The sequence below is a fragment of the Diadema setosum genome, chromosome 18, assembly GCF_964275005.1.
Source record: "Diadema setosum chromosome 18, eeDiaSeto1, whole genome shotgun sequence".
NCBI lineage: Eukaryota > Metazoa > Echinodermata > Echinoidea > Diadematoida > Diadematidae > Diadema > Diadema setosum.
The window spans coordinates 8,230,052-8,249,916 of record NC_092702.1 but is presented as its reverse complement, the minus strand read 5'-3'; the positions used below and the strand labels follow the sequence as shown (position 1 = coordinate 8,249,916).

At 40.9% G+C, this 19,865-nt stretch overlaps 1 protein-coding gene across 1 annotated transcript; it reads right to left on the bottom strand.

Annotated features, from left to right (window-relative positions):
- Positions 1 to 14,970: 14,970 nt before the first annotated feature.
- LOC140241777 (uncharacterized) lies at positions 14,971 to 18,462 on the bottom strand. Its single transcript, XM_072321527.1, has 2 exons — positions 18,094 to 18,462; positions 14,971 to 17,160 (listed from the first exon to the last, which is right to left on the bottom strand). The coding sequence occupies exons 1-2, from the start codon at positions 18,308 to 18,310 to the stop codon at positions 15,905 to 15,907; spliced, it is 1,473 nt and encodes a 490-aa protein (XP_072177628.1). The 5' UTR covers positions 18,311 to 18,462; the 3' UTR covers positions 14,971 to 15,904.
- Positions 18,463 to 19,865: the final 1,403 nt, after the last annotated feature.

Genomic DNA, 19,865 nt, shown 5'->3' with positions numbered 1-19,865 from the left:
CTTCCCACTACTATATTTCAACAGTAATGACCGGCATAGATAGTTGTGTTATCGTGAGCTTGGTCAGCTACAAAGGGACCTGTACGACAGCTCTTCTATGTAGAAACTTTTGCTGGAGCATTTGCCGTTTATTAACGCGCAATGTCTAAACTATACAGCTGAAGGCTGTAACAGAAAACTGCACAAAGACACAAACAGCAGGATCTAAACGATGAGCGAAACGCTTCAGCTGGATTAATATCTCTCAAACCAAGCAGATATGATTAATCCCCGTCATTTGAGGGGATCCTACCACGCATTCATAAATCCTGATTTCATAATTGATGATTTTTTCCCCCTCTCCCTCTTTTCGCTGTGGCACAAGAAGGGAAGGGGGCGGATGTTACCGCACCGCCTTGGAAAAAAAAAATAACGCCGCCTACGACTTTGTGTGGGAGAGGTTGGGGGTTCCCCATTATGACGAAGCAACGCTGTGTTTGGCACGTGCAAGCATTTAATTTCCCTCCCCAGTACAAAGAGCTGGGCAGAGACAGTTCTTGGCAAGTGCTCTGCTATTCACTGATGGTTGATGATCATTATTTGCTACCATTAACAATGCTTACACTAACTACCAACGGGATTAAGTTGAATCCAAGACGAAATATTGATATCAGTCTGTGAGCAGGTATTCAAATCCTCTTGCGTGAAAAACAACAGTTACTCATTGCCTTTAAATGTTGGCCTACAATGCAGCGATTGGTGTAAGTATTGCTCCTAGAAGTCGATGACACCTTCCCTATTGGCTTTCGTGATTTCATCAGACAACCAAGATGTCACAGGATCTACAAACATTCGTTTGGTCAAGTAGATTACTAGAGTGCTCTCAGACACTAAACAGCCTTGGCGAGACTACAAAAACAATGTGCATTGACGTAAAATGCGATTTGCACCTTTTAGAGGGAACGGCTATCTCATTAGCTCCTGTTGTGACTACTGACCACTTCATCTTCGAGAGTTCGCTGTGACATCTAGATTATTATTGTAGTTATCTATCCACTCAACAATGGCAGGTGTCAAGAATTGTATGTGTATGTGTGTGTGTGTGTGTGTGTATGTTTCTTATGTGATTGCTACAAAGCAGAGCATTCTGAGAGCAAATCGATCCAAACGAGCTCAGATAGTTGGAACAGGTGTCGTATCACTACACACACGGGCGTCAGCTGGCGCAGCCCTTAACGACCAGAAACGCTCGTTTGTTTGCGTGTAATTTATTTCGAGTATCCATTTCCATGGAGGTGTTATGACGTCATTTCCGTCAAGTGTATGCCATGTTCGTCATCATCGATATAATGTTTTTGAGAGAAAATGGGACGAATAAATATTGATCAGCTGTACGAATATAGTATGTTGATTCGCATAAGCAGGCTTTAAGATGTAGTAACGTTGATCATCTGTTGGGTACATAATATACATATTTGCTTTTGAATCACTTCTAGCGATGAATTTTGAGATTATCCACAAGTACAGTGACACAGAACAAGATGTCTCTGTATGAATTGAGTGCCGATTGGTCACAGAAAACCCAATAGCATTGTACACACTGTCCATATATACATATACAATGTAGTCCTTGACACAAAGAGGGATAGATTAGTTTTAAAGTAAAAACACGTAGCGCATTTGCCGGAGAAACATCACAAGCGATGCCAAACTTCATGTCACTTCCACTTTAAGAATACCGGAAAATAACAAATTGCATGTACAAGAGGGAAAAAAAAACAATTATTTGGAACAATGAGAACATCAGTCAATATCGATTTTGTTTAGAAACTTAAAGGTAGTGATGCCCAACGTTAAAATGTTATCATAAGGAAATGTTGATAAACGCAGACCAAAGGGTGTTTTTTTTTTTACTTTGATACAAAAAGAGCGTAAACTTGTTTCAATTTCTTTAAATGTTTCATTTGATGTAAATGCGTTTTTCTGAACACTTTAATTAGAGGTGTGATAATCATGCCAGTAATGTAGAACAACCCAAACGATAATATCTCAATTCATGTACATTTACTGATTTTATGCCATAAGTGTCTGTAAAACGACACATATTTTGTTGCATTAATGTATGATAGAAAAGTGAAAGGAAAAGATCACAATCATGTTAAGACATCATTTCATCCAAGACTTTTAGGAAGTAGTTTCTTACATACTTAATATTTCAGAAAATGATGTCACTTTCTTATTTCCGTGGTTAACATCACCACTGTATTTGCATCTCCTCACGCCATCACTACCTCGCAATTTCTTGTTAGATGACAGAGACAGCAAAATGCGCAAAATTCACTGTGGTGATAGTGTGAGAAGCAGTAACACTAAAAACTGGTAAATTACTATACAATATACTTTACAGTTGCTTTAGTTACCGACTACTGATGGCAACTGAACCAGCTCCGCGAATACAAAATTCCCAATAAACTCTTCTATTGGTACAGATTCTACTACTACTACTACTTTTACTAATACTAACAATCACTCCTTTTTAACTAAGACTACTATTAATATACAACAACTTCCTACTATTGTGACGAATGTGAAAAACATAGTTTACTATTACTGTATCTATAGGGACAGCGACTACTACCGCTACTACTACTACTACTTCTACCACTACACTACTACTACTACTACTACTACTACTACTACTACTACTACTACTACTACTACTACTACTACTACTACTACTACTACCACTTTACTACTACTACTGCTGCTACTACTACTCCTACTACTACTACTGTATACTACTACTACTAATACTACTACTACTACTACTCCTACTACTACTACTACAACTACTGCAACTACTACTACTTCTACTACTTCTATTACTTCTACTACTACTACTGCTGCTAATACTACTCCTACTACTTCTACTACTACTGTATACTACTACTACTACTACTACTACTGCTGCTACTACTACTTCTACTACTACTACTACTACAGTATACTACTACTACTACTACTACTACTACTACTACTACTACTACTACAACTACTGCAACTACTACTACTACTACTACTTCTACTACTTCTACTACTTCTACTACTACTACTACTACTACTACTACTACTACTACTACTACTCCTACTAATACTACTACTATTACTACTTCTACTACTACTATTACTACTACTACTACTACTACTACTACTACTACTACTACTACTACTTCTACTACTACTACTACTGCAACTACTACAACAACCACCACTACTATTTCAACGACGACGATGTCAACGACGACTGGTACTACAAAAGCTATTCATAGGGGAAAGGAGGGGTTATAGCGGCCGAGCTGGAAGTTCAAACTCCTTGTTGCTGCTAACTGACCGAATGTGAAATCTGACAGTTCCTGGCGAGGTCCGGGGGGGGGGGGCAATCCGGTTTTACCCATCATTCCGAAATCTCTTTGTATTATTTGACTTGTAATGCTAGCGACTTCTTATTTGAATTTATTTTTGTGTGTGTTGTTTCTTTTTAGGGTGAACTAAAGAGGGCGGGGTTACATAAGAAACAATTCTGTCCACCACTATCCAACTCGCTAGAGTGACGCTTATCACCTTCCACGCACTCGAACAATTTTCGCTAAAAACACAATTATGTATACAGGTCCAAAATATTGGAATGACCTCCCAACAGAAGTTAGAAGCTGTTTGTCATTATCATCCTTTAAGCGTAAACTCAGACAGCATGTATCGAATAGCTACAACACACAAGTGCACTAATAACATTCCTTTTTATCATGCTCATGGATGTTCTGCTATACTGCTCGGTTGTTGCCATGTGAACAGACTTATGCATATGTAGTTGCATGCTCTCTCAAATTCCTGCCAATCGGTGTTTTTTCCTTCCACTTCTAGTAAGACCTTCGGTCGTGTCGCATACCGTCATAGTTTCCCCTTCTTTCTTTCCTTTTTCATGCGGCATTGTAGCTTGGTGGTATATTACATATAGGAATTGTAATTGATTCATGTCTTCCATTTCCCGACTTTTTCCCCGTGTCAATGGAAGCCGGAATGTGTAAACCCTAAAATTATGTCGTATTCACATTATCACTCCCATGTCAAAATTGCTATTAGAGCAACTGCTAGTGTGCAGCATGTGGTTACTTGTTCTCATTTTATCACACACAATGGTCATGTGAGAAGAATCTTCTGTACCCCCCAGTATTAATAGTCTTTCTCTTTTGTTTATCCTTAGTTTGGTCTTTAGTCATACCCGTGCTCCTCATCCTGTTCTCCACACTAGGCTTTTGTTGGGACCTACACTCAACAAGCTTTGCTTTTTAGTAGAATCCATCGTATTTCTCTTTGCATTCTTTACTTTGATTGAAAATGACACATCGACCGCTATGTACTATGTTTGTATTCCTATTTCTTTTTGTATATATCCAAGCTGGACATTCTGTATTATTATATTTTGTTATATTTTATGTATTTTCCATTGAGAAATATGAAAATAAAATTGAAATTGAAATTCTCCTCGGGTCCTCATCCAATGTACTCCTATCAAGTATAGTAGTATAGGCACCAGTAAGAGTAGTAGTAGTAGTAGTAATAGTAGTAGTAGTAGTAGTAGTAGTAGTAGTAGTAGTAGTAGTAGTAGTAGTAGTAGTAGCAGTAGTAGTGCAAATGATGATAATGATGATAATAACAACAACAACAACAATAACTACTTATACTACTATACGACTGCTACCACTACTGCTATAACACTCTTAAAACGATCTATTAAAAATTTTGACTAGATTTTCTAGTCAACAAAATTTAACCAGAAAATCAGTCTCTTTTCAGTGAAATCTGTGGCTACTACTACTACTACTACTACTACTGTCACTACTACTACTACTAGTAGTAATAGTAGTAGTAGTACAGTGTAGTAGGGGTAGTAAATGGAAGTAATTACCTGGGTAGTATTGTTGCAATTAAATGATATAGTAGTAGCAGGTTAGCCTCATCACTGAAAGACAGTACATGTAGTAATTTTGCAAAGATTGATGTTTGGGTGGTTTTGTAAACACTCATAAACACACATACAAGAACCTTTGCAGCTCGCACACTGCTGCGTACAGTGTTCACTCAGTAATCAACTGTCTTTGTGTGGTAAAGTTTTTGTCACATTGCTTCTACGACCGTGATAGAGCGTAAAGGCAAATATTGACCTAAAATTCTCTTTTATACAGTAGCATTATGTCCCAAAAGTGAGACAAATAACGTGAAAAATAGAATGCCAGTCGTTTTTAAGGTGTGGCATGTGCGTGCAAACACGCGTGCGAACCAAAATTGCACAGATCAGAACACGTCACCAATCCGTGCACCGCACTGTAAGCTACAGGCTGTTTTATTTGAAGCGTACGCTAACGGGACCGAGAGCGCTGCGCGCGTCCTCGTTCAGTTCCATTCTCCATAACATTCTAGCTGTTATCACATCTCTTTATGAAAATACGTTTGTGCCCTGCATGCCCCAATAATGTAGATAATTTCCTTGAATTGTTATAATAGATTGGTACATATCATGTAGCTGTATGTTTGGTTGTGGAAGTGCCATATTACTTTTTTTTTTAAAAATCTTAGAGTGAGAATCAAAATTTAGCCTTCACTATGACTATTATAACCTTGCATAAATTCCCAAGATCGGTGTTGTAGATTTAGTCTACGGGTACTACATAATATTCGAACTTCTTAGCAATCAAATTTTTACCTATATAGGCTACAAAGCAGAAATCTGAGGTATTCTCACCTTAAAAAGAAGAAGCAGGAAAAGTAGAAGGAAGAGGAGAAGGTGGAGGAGGAGGAGCAGGAGCAGGAGGAGAAGAAGAAGAGGATGACGAAGAGGATGAAGAAGAGGAAATTGAAGAAGAAGAAGAAGAAGAAGAAGAAGAAGAAGAAGAAGAAGGAGGAGGAGGAGGAGGAGGAGGAGGAGGAGGAGGAAGAGGAGGAGGAGGAAGAGGAGGAGGAGGAGGAGGAGAGTAAGGAGGCAAAGAAGGAGATGAAGTAGAAGATTAAGGAGGAAAAGAAAAAAAAGAGGGCTTCTTTAACAAACTGAAAGAGGTTGCGTAAGCATGAAGCCAGCTAAAATAGTAAGGCCGCGCTTTGCGTCGTTCATCCATCTCATTAACGTCAGTATCGCGGCTTCAAGAATCTCATCACCGGCGAGTTAACATTCGCCATCCGCCGTTTCATTCTCTTGGTCGGGACATTGTCCTCCGTGGGATTTCCTTGGCTTTGCTTTCCCTTACGGCCGTCGGCTATACGCACCATTCTGTCGTTTTACAGGGATAATACTATCGCAGACCAGGGCCTGCGGAAGTTTATTAGCACATTCTTTACAATGAAAGGATTCCAACTCTCGCAGTGACCGGAACTATACGCAAGCCATAATTAAGCCACTCAACCGGACCGGCTAATTCGCATGTACTTGATCTTTGAAGTCAATATCAATAGGTACATTAAACCCAAGCGTAGAGGCGATCATGGAGGTTCATCAATCACGTCCCCCTGTCGTCACGAAACAACGTCAGCTAGCCTCAGGCCGGATGTTCATGGACTCTGATGAGTTTTGGTCATTTTTAAAGAACTTCTTGAGACGATTAAAAGCGATCGAGATCCAAAACGCCTCTCTGTGATTCAAGCTGTTCTTTATATCCCCGATGCCAACCTATACACACTGCTTTTCTTTCACTAGAATGAGGTGGGGGGGGGGGAGGAATGGATTGTCATGATATATTTCTAATAAGGGTTGCTGGGAGGAATCACTTTCTGCATCTTCTTCAACAACTCCCCCACTTTGCTTTCATTATTTTCTTCGCCATTTGGTCCTCTCCTCTCTTCTAGATGAAACAATTTGGAAGTAGCTTGCTAATGAAATGAGACAGTTACTGGACTGCAGGATGTGAAAAAATGCCCTTTGCTCTTTTCTAAGTAATTAGGGCCGGGATTTGGCTCAGTGGGTAGCGCGTCTGCCTCCACTTCCAAAGGACCAGGATTCGAGCCCCGAGTCTAACTGAGCAATGTTGTGTGTAATCCTACCCTCCCCTCTGGTAAGAGGCAAAACACTCTGTCCGTCGGATAGGACGTGAAATGGAGGTCCCGCGTATAAGAAAGAGTCACAACTCATGTAAAGATCCCGCTTCGCACTCATTCATCGACAAGAGCAGGGTGCATAGAGCAGGGTGCATAACCCGGTAAAGTGGTCCCGTCTCACGTACAGCTGTGGACCCCATGGAAGACCAGGTAGTGCAGCTGAATATGGGTTACCCAGCCAACTTCTCAGATGGAAAATGAAACAAAGACACAAAAATTAAAAAAACAAAACAAACAAGCAAACAGAATTCAGAAGACTGCTCTAACTTTTTCTCCCTACTCACTTTTTCTCTCTCCATTCATCAACCCGTCCATTTTCATCTCAATAATTTTGAATCATTCTGCCTTTCCATATTTCCCTGTTTTATTCCTATTTCGAATCATACCAAGTCGTTTAGCTACACACACAACCCCCCCAAAAAAAAAAAAAAACAAAAAACAAAACAAAACAAAAACAAAACACGGTATCAAACAATGATATTATTCTTATGTGATGAAAGTAAAACAGAAAAATTGACAGGGGTATCTTGTTATCTATCTCATGTGAAGGAAATTGATTCAATTCCCTGTAACATTATTTTGTCGAAAGCGGTTGGCAGAAAATGTTTCCCCCCCCCCCCTTCGGTGTTTTCTGTTGCCTTCATTGAGAGAGTGAAAAAAAAAAGGAAGAAGAAAAAGTCCTGTACCGCTTCCTCGACTAATAGCTTAAATCACAGCAGAGCTCTGATTTTTAGACAGGAGGAAAACGGAAGAAGATCAAGGGCTGAACATCCGGCGGAAATCAAGGAATTGCCTCTCAACTAGTGACGACATGAAGCCATTGATATTCCACGGGTTGTAGGGATAGTTCGAGGTGAACATAATTACGGCAAACGCCAATGTCGTGTATATATATATATGTACAAGCATCTCGAAATGACGTTACGGGTATATAATCCCGCACGGCAAGGCGAGATGTGGACGCGGCGAGTACGTGGGGCAATCAGCAGGGGAAACTTGGATAAGGAAGTGAGCGGATGTGTGATGGGTGGTAGACCTTTTTCAGTATAATTGGACTCTAAGAAAAGAAGTATAGAATTGTTATCACGATTTTGCCTTGTGGTACTGTTCCCGTTCTAGCTGCTGCATATGATACTGGCTCTTAATTTCTCATTTCTTCCTGACGTAGTCCATTGGGACACATGATAATCTATTTTGTTCTCATCACTTTGTTTATCAGGTTGTGAGCTTTCACATATAACATAAATCGGAAGTAAACGATAAAAAGGGAAAAGAAGGGAGACCGAAGAAGAAAATAAAATAAAAGGGTGAACGTAAAGATCACTGTGTGCAAAAAAAAAAAAAAAAAAAAAGGCACCAGGTTTTGGTAACCGCTAATTTTGATCGCTTTAAGATTTCTCTTGTATCAACAGAAGAGAACATTAAAGTCATCACATATTCCAGTATCCAACTAATAGTTGTAATGATGCAAGAAACTTGAATGTCACCCACGAGGGTGCACGTCACGAGTGCAACATCCACGAATCATACAGCCCACGAGTATTATAGCCCATGAGTCATGCAGCCCACGAGTTATGCTGCCCACTAGTCATGTACACGTATATACAACCTGTGAGTTCGACAGCAAGCAAACAAGACCAGTGATACCGACACATTAAGCCCCTTATCTAGTGTCGAATTCATGGGCTGTATGACTCATGGACCTTTTTTTTTTTTCAATGTCGAACTCGTGGGCTGTAAGACGCGTGGGTGTCGGTCTCGTGGAATGGCCCCCACAACACGCCTTGGTATATCATGTTCACATTCGTAACGAAATGTAATGTACAGATATAGTCAGATCAATTCAGATAATTTGATTGAATCTGTAACACACGGACTTTGAAAAAAATAACCCACTTTATCAGCACCCATGAACTCCCATAGTCTATCTAACCTTTGTATGGCTTCCGAAATTTACATGCTACTCATTAGTAAGACCTTTTTTTTTCTGGCTACGGGAGAAAACAATGTTCATTATGTCTTGCATTATGTCTTGCAACTTGAACTGCTAGGCTTAACTTGAAGTAACAAAAAAAAAAGAGCAAGAAACGAAGCAGCACCCACAGAACCACTACAGGGGTCGTGGGAACTTTGTCCATACAGAGCCTTTAAGAACGACACCGTCCCCCGACACACAGAGATTTGTCGCTGACAATCATACTAGGCATTGACATCGAATCAGATGTTCTGATTTATTTTCTCTCGTTATTACTATCATGATTCACATAATGCTGTTATCATCATGACTATTATTATCATCAATATTTTAATTATTGTTGTTGTTATTATTATCATTATCATTATTATTATTATTACTATCATTATTATTACTAGTACTACTGCTACTACTTCTACTACTACCATTACTACTACTACTTCAACTACTGCTACTACTATCATTACTTCCATTCATACTATTCAAATAACCTTGGGAATAATGTGTAGCATAAAATGGTGGGAGCCGAGCGCCTTTGAACGTTCTTTGCAGACAATATAATGTCAACGCTATAACCTGCTACTATCATGTTACTATACCATTCATACAATTCCAGCAACCTTGAGAATAATGTGTAGCATATTTTTGAAGCCGGGCGCCTTTGAACGTTCTTTGCAGACTTAATGTCAATGCTGATATAACCTACTACAACTGTACTATATACACCATTCATACAATTCCAGCAACCTTAATTGGGAATAACGTGTAGCACATTTTGGGAGCCGCCTTTGAACGTTCTTTGCAGACAAATTATAAATGTTGTTCATCATCATCAACATCATCATCATCGTCGTCGTCGTCGTCGTCGTTGTCGTTGTCGTTATCATTACTATGATGATGGTATAATTCTAATCATTATCATTATCATTTAACAAGTTTGACGCGCCAACATCAAACGCGCCATCGCATAATTTTACGCAATAAATTATACTACACTGTATTAAATTCGAAGAGCAATTTTAAAAACTCGTAAGGTGTGTCCGCTCCACACCAACAATGCGTAGGACAGGTTCCATTTTGAGAACTCGATAAGTGTTCCCTTTGATGGGAAGTCGTGGACGAATGACTTACAAAAGCACTTAGGATTGATTGCAGGTATGCATAATCAGCTTGTCTGCTTTTTCTTCTTCTCTTTTCTTTATGGTCTAATATTGTCGGAAAAGTCAAGGCGATTGTTGGTTTCGATGATGTTATGAGCATCGCTCATTTCATAGGCACTATTGATGTGTTTGCTGTAGTTGGCTTTTTTGTTTTGTTTTGTTTTTGTTGTTGTTGTTGTTGCTGCTGCTGCTGTTGTTTTGCAACAAAACGTTTGTCGCACATTCTGCAGTCACCATGGGTGCAGCCAAGCAGTCATCAAGAATGATTTTATACGCTATAATCATTATTTGTTGTTATTATTACTTCTTTGCCAATTCAACATAAAATACAAGCGGACATAGAGTACAAATAAAAAATCATATTGCATGATATAGAAAGATTGTGGTGATTCTATAAGTACATACCGCTGGTTGCCGGGGAAGGGAGAGGCAAACTTAATCACCAGGGCTTGAGGGCTACCTCCCCGACCAGTGCATGCACCCAGAATCAGCTACATCAATGAAAGCAGGGAGGTGGGAAGAGATGAAACACAGTTACAAAAACATTATCAAATAATTCATTATGACACAAAAATATGCACTGTTTACTGGTGTGGTAACTGAAAAAGGACTGCAAAGGAGAACAAAATGCAGCTTGATAATAGCTGAAAGAAGGACTCTTCATGAGTCTGGAACTCAGTGTTTCGGCGGGCTGCTAAAAAAAAAAATCAGATGATCTCAGTGTGTGATTTAAGCTGGTTTTTTCTTCTCCTTTTTCAAAGTTGCTCGGCAAATGAAAGATACTGAATGAACTCTCGACAACTTCAGGCGGGATGACAGCATACGAGCTCTGGTATAACCTCTGCCTGCTTATCAATAGTTTCTTGTACACTGCACTGAAGTTGCAGCTCATTATAAAGGGGATGGGTCTGTTCTGTCTGAAATATGCTAAGACAAACATGTGACTTCCACAATATTTTCTTTAATCAAATAAGATCAAGTTCAGTTTGCGTTGTGTGTTGTGTGGATAAGTAGCAATGTGAGGAATCCAATTCTCACTAGGCATAAGAGTATTCCACACAAGCCGAACCCACGCAAAGTAATCCACGTGCCCCTTTTCGTGTGTGAACCTCAGAAAGGCTTGTGTCATTATATAAGAAAAGAAAGAAAAAAAAAAAACCTAAACGGAAAACGGTAAACCTTGTTCTCTTTAGTTTTCGTAGATGTATATGGATGCTTTTTGTGTGTATGTGTGTGTGTGTGTGTGTGTGGCCGAATACCCTGGCAAGAACTGAATCCCAAAATGGCGCAAAATGCAGCATCTCGAGTAGTTTGGGGGAAAATAACTGTACAGAACAGCTGCTTGGTGTGGTGCTTTGAGTTGTTTTCCATGGCATATTCAGTCATTTTATTTTCGCGTTTTAGTGACTGAATCACTTTGCATCGTCATAGTTCTCGATCATTTGGTTCTGCTTTGTCAATCAAGCCATTAGTTGAGAGAGATAGAGAGGAAAAAAGAGAGGGGCTTGTGCTTGTGTACATCGGGTTTGTCGTGTGGTAGTCTCTAAGAACTGTGTGTGATATGTGTACGAACAGCAAGAATATTTTGGAGTAAAACAGTGATCCGTTCCGGGCTTGCGATGCATCAGACTGTGTTGAGTGCAGTCAAACGCCCGTTAATGAAGTACCGACAGCAGAGCCTATATATGGGCACATGGTACATGTTGTGAAGAACAAACGCAATGTGATGAAACACTGAGGCATCTTTCCCATGTCTTGAAAAGGCTTTGGTCTAATGCTCATATTCTTTAAAAGCTGGATAGATCAGCTTTCCTGTTTGATTTTCCGCTCGCCTGTAGTGACATATTTGTACCATAATAGTGTAATCGCAACTCAAAATCAGAGCTATGTATTAAGTTGTTTTCCAGTATAATCAATGGAAACTCCAAAATTATTAGTGCATCAAACCTCTGTTTTTAAGACCATATCTGACAAGATCATGGCAGTATTTTCTTGTATGTATATGTAACTATTATTGTGTATAGATTTCAGCGTAACATGCTTCGTTTCTTATCTCAGTCATAGGTACCAAAGGCAAGCTACTCCTTTTCATGTCTATTCCTCTATCCCTCCATACCAGATTACTATCAAATTCATAGGTATTATTTGTGTTTCTGTATTATCAGCAAATTGAATGTCCTATTTCTCTGTTTCTCTGAACTATATTGCTGTCTGTATGTGTGTGTATGTGTCCTTTTGTCTGTTTGTATGACCACGAGTCTGTTTACTCTCCCTTCCCCCTCCCCTCCCCCACAATTTCCCCTCGCTCTTGCTCCGTGGGAGGTGTTTTGTGGTACTGTCTGTCATGACTGTATATTCCTTCCTACACAAGCACCTTTAGACTCTACATTCGATATCATTCTTCCCACCAGTATAGTATAATTATGTATGTTAAGCATATGCACAGAAGAGGGCAAAAACAGATCACATTCCCATTAAGCATGGAATCACACATAGCGAGATATGTTGGAAACAATTGGGGCCATCTTAGCCGTTACAGTTCCATGTCCACTCTCTCCTCTTTTTTTCACTTCTTTCTTTCTTTCTTTCTTTCTTTTCTCTCTCTATTCTCTCTTCTATTTGTCCGTCTCCACCCCTTTAAACGCCGATGCTCAGCTCATTAGATATGTTTTCTCAGCGTTGTGAAATAAATTAAGCCTACGCATTCCGAAAGTAACTCTAGATTTGATGTTGCCACATGAGAAATAACGAAAAAAATAAATGATAGTAATTTGGGGTGAGCTCTTCTGCTTCATGCGAATGAGAATAACGATAAATGTTTATGTCTGCCATGATACTATCATACTATGGGTTCCTAAACTGTCATAACCAGTAATAATAATGATGTCTATAAACATGGTATGTTACTGTATTGGCTCCAATAACACTGTCGCTGATTTTCACACATACACTCAACAGCAACTTCAATTTGAAACGAACTCAAAATGCACTCAGTCCGATCGTCACGCACACAGGGCTTACTTAAATCACACCTTAGAAAGTAACTTCAGAGAAATGGTAATTCATATTTTGTGCACTTCATGACAAAAATATTTTTATTATTTTTTCCTTCATATTTGTATACCTCCTTCCACACCCATTCTACATGCACGGTATACAATACCATAATAATAAATGTCGACATTGCAAGTATGTACAAGCGCGGAATTTTTCCCCAGTAAACAAACAATGACCGTGTAATATCTGACGAGACAAGATTAGCACGGGCGCTAATGCATAGTATCAAAGATACAATATAACAAATCCTGACGTGTATAAATATAAAGATATCTATATACACATGTAAAATTAAAATCAAAATTTTACACCAAAACAGTAAGCTGTAGGCACCAAACAGAGAGCAACAGGACAAATGGAATTGGGACAGAACCAATAGATGAGGTCTACGTAAAGCTTTAGGAATGGATTTGCGCACGTTTTATATTTCTCAATTAATAAGGAAGGTGATGAATAATTACACCGGTTAGTCCGTATTGCAAGGCAAGCTAATATCAGAATGAAATCATACATTGTCAATTTCCTGTTTTCCTTTATTTTTTTTTCTTCTTTCCTGCAATTTATGTTCTTAAAAAAAGGCACATTGGAAGATACATGGTGACTAAGCTTTAGGTTTGGTTCCAGCAAAAGTAAGAAATTTGTTTGTGAAAACTATGAGTTGTAATTCTTCTTTCCACCTCTTTGAAACTTCTAGAACAACTCTCAATACAACACGATTGCAGTCGGAATTTTGTCGTTTGGCTTGTATGAATATTGGCAAATGTTTTTATTCATGAAAAAAAGATTAAATCCAAGTTTATGCAAAAGAAATGAGACTGTATAGGCAAAGGAATTAATACATATTCTCTGCAACAGCGATTCCATTTTAACACTCAATGAACCTGTGCAAATATTACAAGTCTGTGCATGACATTTAACACGCATGTAATTGAAGAAATCGACCAGCACATTAAAAACTTAGAAAACATCACTGAATCAGAAATTATAAATTGACAAGACACCAATGGACAAGACGAACGTATTAGTGTTTTCACCCTTTCCAGGTACACATAATTGAACCCGTATCATGACTTAATTCTTATGTCATCTTTAGCGAAAATCCACCATGATCAAATGTGTGAGGCACTGATGAACTAGAGTTTATCAACTTTTTGTCTTTTCGTTAAAATAAAAATTCACGGAAATGCACGACTTGACACGGCTGTTCACTACATATAAAGAAACCAACGCCATTGTGAGCTGAACGTGATTATCATCGTATCAATATAACACTCAAATTCTGTTGCTGGATATTTTTAACAAAAAAAAAATATACCACAAATACAGATATATAATTTGGTGGCACAAAGAGACAGCTGTGCTGATGAGTTAGCAGCATGAATGAATGAATGAATGAATGAATGACTTCCATTTCATAATAGTGACTTGATGAAGATTATTAATTTAGCTTCTTGAGCGACTGCACACATTGCGTAGAATATTTCTGAATGCATCCAAGACATACAAACATCATCGACTGGTGCTCCTCCACTTGTCTTTGAGCTGGGTTACCTCGTCGATGTCGAAATGGCTAAGAATGATATATATATATATATATATATATCTTGCTCAAACAGAACAAAATTGGCAATAATGCCACTGAATCTTCTTTGGAGCATAGGTAGTTTTTGTGGCATTGATTTGATTCATAAATATAGAGCATCTGATGTGCGAATAAAATCATTGATGACAGTGTCATTGTTTTTCTCATAGAATCTTCTCTCTTAAAAATCTGTTTAAAGGAATTTGTCATGAATATTGTTATTAGGGAGCAGTTTGTCCCTATCGAAATACATTTGCTTCATATTAACAGAAATACAACTGACCAGCAGCGATATTAATTTACAGAGATATTTGGTTTTTTTAAACAGTGGAAGCAGGCGAGCATGTATACAGAATTATCCAGCACTGCTGGGATTTCTTTATGCACAGCATAATACTCGCTTCAAAGAAAAAAAAAATAACATGAAGTATCAAGTCAACTTTCTCTGAATACAAACTGATAAGCACAAGTGCTTTTACTGAATGTTATACCGAAGCTCTGTATTAAGCTATAGAAAAAAAAAGAAATATTGGAGAACAGCTTGACTTAGTCACCTTATGACAATACCGCTGAGCAGCACCTAGGTCAAAAATTTGCAACGGGTTTTCACAAATCGCACAAGCCATATTGGTAAACGAAACGACACAGTACAGTGGTCAGGCTTAACAAATTGCGAACAAAACTCAATGATACAACAATGAACGATAATGGTGTGACGGAATTTCTCCGTATTAACCAGGTTGAGTTGTGCAAAAGTCTATGATAAGACAATCCATTGAGTTTACGTGTATCCGAGAGTTTATAGTCCACACCACGCGTAGGTTCGCTCGGGCTCTCTCAGCGGCAAGATTGGTTTAGGGCCCTGTTCACGACGTCGGGCCGGGGCAGAGCCGCCCGGCCGTACCGCACGACACAGGCCGATGTTCCCACCGAATCCGTGCAGGAGGGGTGCAAAACGCAAAGCAAAAACAAGGTTTAGGCTCGTAGATAAGTCCTCAAAGAGAGTTTTTAAGAGGTCGTTACAGCTGATGGGGCACTGACGGGCATTGGAGGGGACGAGGCTGAAGCTGGGGTCTGCTGGTAGCTGCACGTATTAACTGATTTCATGAGTTCTGCCTCCTTTTTCACTTTCTGTCGCAGGTGGATTTTGCTGTGTCGTTTTCTCTCATCGCTGCGGGCAAACTTTCGACCACAGGTCTCACAGGAAAAGGGCTTCTCGCCAGTATGGGTCCTGATGTGCGTTGTGAGGTGGTCACTGCGGCTGAAATTCCTCATGCAGATTCGGCATTGGAATGGCTTTTGACCGGTGTGGATGCGGATGTGTCTCGTAAGCTCGTCGGATCTCGAGAAGCGGCGGTCACAGTTCTCGGCGGGGCAAGCATAGGGCCGCTCGTGGGGCGGAGTTTTGCCAGGGCGGCTCGTATACTTCCGCGGCTTGGACGTCGACTTCCCGACGGTGCTCTGCGTCGTCGGGTACGGTTGGGAGATGATGTCCGCGGGCGATATGTGCAGCATCATAGGTGGAGCGTTGGCCAGAGAAAGCTGCTGGGTTCTAGAGGGCAAGATTGGGGCCTGTTGTGGCTGTGGGCTAGTACTCTGTCCTGTATGCACACCCATTTTTACGATTTGGTGCTGCGTGACGGTGGGGCGACCAAAAGCCGAGCTCATGTCAGGGGCAGTTGGCCAGGAATATTTCAGCACGCCGTCAACTTTAACGGTCTGTTCGAAAGGAGCACTGCCGGCCTGTACAATAGTCGACTGCACTGATAAGTTCTCCGGGAGCTGATCGTAAGCCGTGGTCGGAACCAGCGAGGTTGCTGACTGCGTGTAGGCACAAGTCGTGTAGGGAGAGTTGTGGGTGGAGAGTTCCTGAGGGCTGATCATCGCCTGAGTGGCAGCAATGTTGTAGCTGGTAGTGCTGGGCGTGAAGCATGCCGTCTCGCAGCCTGTGACAGTGGGCTGCGCGGCTGCGACGGCCTCGTTGATCAGGCTGTTTGATGTGGTGATAATGCTTCCAATACCACTAGACATGGTGGTGGAAGGGCGCTCGGTAGGCGTCCACCATCCGCTGGGGGTTGGCGAGCTGTCGGGACTGCTGCAGGACACCGGTGACATGTGAGCGGGCTGCTGAACGTTGCTCATCGGGACGGTGTGGTACCCACTCATGACGCCGGGCTCGCCCCGCTGGTTGTTCATGTTATGGTCCGTTTCCACAAAGCCAGCCTCAGTAACCTGTGGCTTGAATTCAAACTCTTCCATCGTACCTGTATTGCAGAAGTAGTAGAAGGAATAAACGAGACTTAGATCCATGAAGAGATAGCAGTTCAAAAAATCAACAACATCAAAGCGTTATAATTCCATTTAATTATGACATGGAAATTTGTAAGACCAGTGCGTATTACTATGAACGTACAGTGACCAGCACTGAATGCCCGCCCGCACTGCGATCAGCTGTGCGCTGCGTTGGCGAATGATAACATTACGAAGTGAACACCGATAATGCTGTACACACAACTGTATGAAGGGGAAAAAGTTGGGGAGGGAAACCTAATAGGCTACACACAGAGATACGTCACACTGAACTCGACCCAGCAATAGGCTTTGCTCTACACGCTTGCCTAAGCTCCATCAAAGGCACGAGCGATACACGCCCCGAGAGCGTATCGCGAACAATGTCACTCGCTTGAAGTAAACACCAAGGGCGCTTAGGGGCTGGGCATTGATCGAACACTACACGTGTGTGCCTTCGCTTTGGTTCGAGGCACACGCCGTGAGTGAGATATAAGGAGCTGCACAACGTAAAAGTCGGAGAGATAATTCCAAGTATTCAAAATCCTATGATGATAAGTAGAGAAAGCACGGAAAATTCAAAGTATTTTCATGAACAGAGCACAAATTGCAAAGCTGGCCGTGTATGTGTGACGTATCTGAATGGTAGCGGAGAAAACACGGGGTAGAGCTCGGAAAATCACCATAGTAGAAACGCCGCATTATTGTTGAGTGGTTAAGCCAAGTAAGTCCAGTTAGAGAGAGAGAGCAGACTAAGTAATGGCGAGAGCTGATCGAATAATGCGCCTAACAGCTATGAGGAGCGATGGAAAAGTGACTATCGGAGACACAAACTAGTGGGACGATGGTGAGAGAGACGAGACATATCTAAATTAACTCGGAGAAAGAGGTAGTACAAAGCCACCCACCATCGAGTGTAGGCAGATCAGAAGTGAAGTTGAAGCTCTGAGTCGCGGCCATAGTCGTAGCCAAGTTCAGGGCATCGGGTGCCGAGAGGGGGGTCGGCTCAGCCGGCGAGGCTAAGGTGTTGTTAAACAGACTAGTATCAAACTGACTCAGCGCCACTTGCGAGAGTGTATCCAGATCCATACGCATTTCGCCTGATTCTGTTGACTTCTTACTCATGCGTCTGAAAAAAATTCTAAGGTGATAGTGGGGTCGATCAAACGATGATCAAAATTTGCGCGGCGAAATGTCACTTGTGACATGAACCTCAGTTAGAGTAAACGCTCTATTTCCAAACAGCTACAGAGTTACGACTTTTTCCGATGTGGAGTCGAGTAAATCCGAACTGTCGAATGCCGAAGACTCGAGGTACAAGTATTTTTATTCGATTTCATTCATGAGAACCGCCGTCCAAATTAGGGCAGACCCTGTGACGTTTGAATCACGTGGTACAATGACGCACATTGACGTCAAACGTCCAGAGCCATTACCTAGCAACAATCTAAAGATTTTGGATTCGTACATTCTAATTGTGGGGGTGTTAGCTTTCTATTACTTATGCCTTCCTTTTATTTTGGCAACATCAACGTGCAGAGAGCATAGTTTTTGCAATAAATAAGTATGAAATAATACTAAAATTATCATAATGAACGCTTAATTGCAATAAAGGAACAATTAAGAGACATAATTATGCTCTAACTACGGTATCCCCCTATAATCCGAAGATATAGAATAGCCCAGAACTGGGCGCGGCCTGTCGGGTTCGGCACTTCCGACACGTACCATATTAGGGCAGCCTATCAAAGGAGCGTACTAACTGTGCATTGCATTACTTCCGATTCCTCAGCATAAGCTCCGCCCAATCAGTGGCCGAACTCAGCCGAACTGGCAGACATGCATTCGGGCCTTACCGAGAAATTCCAAATAGGGGGGATCGTGCACAGGGGTGGCAACGGTGTAAATATTTACTATTAGCATTCCAATGAGAGCCGAACCTTTCCGAATTGTTATTACAATGAGATTAATTTCGATCTCATTAACTATACTGTTGTATGCTAAGCTTGCTATCCCTTGTGCCCGAGTGACTGGCGCGGCTACGCTGTGGCCAGCGCACTCCGCGTGTTGTATGCAGACTGTTTCTGCTTTAGACGGTGTGTCAATGCTCTTTCCTTTTTTCATCTCACCTGAGGGCTATCCCATTCCAGAGTTGCACCCCAATTTTAGCTGTCGTTCGCTAAATATACATCCTTCACCCATCTCACTCCAATGCACCTTGTTTCGTCTCTCAATTGTCTAATTTTAGGCGAGAAAGGCATTTCCAACATAGAATACGAAGGTTTAGGCTGTAGGCTGTGATTATGCACGTAACGAAAGTGTCTGCGATGGCACTCGCACGACACGCGACCATACACCATAACAATATGACAACCAGTGGGAGAGCATATTTTGCCTTCGGTAAGTGTTCTGTATGTTCGAATCGTTATATCGTGAATTCGTGGCCATTTACCTCGGCACTATTGGCATTTTGTAATGTTTTCTACTCTCCCACCCCAATACATCACGTTCATATTCGAATTTTGCAAAACGTAAGCCGTGTGTATTCATCTCCGTTCACAACTCATCTACTGCGTATGAAATGCATTTCGAGCAGTCGCTAGACAGCGGGCTGTCGAGTTTTCATTTCAGTCGTGTATGCATGACTTAGTATATATTCCCTCCTGATTTCGGGTAAATG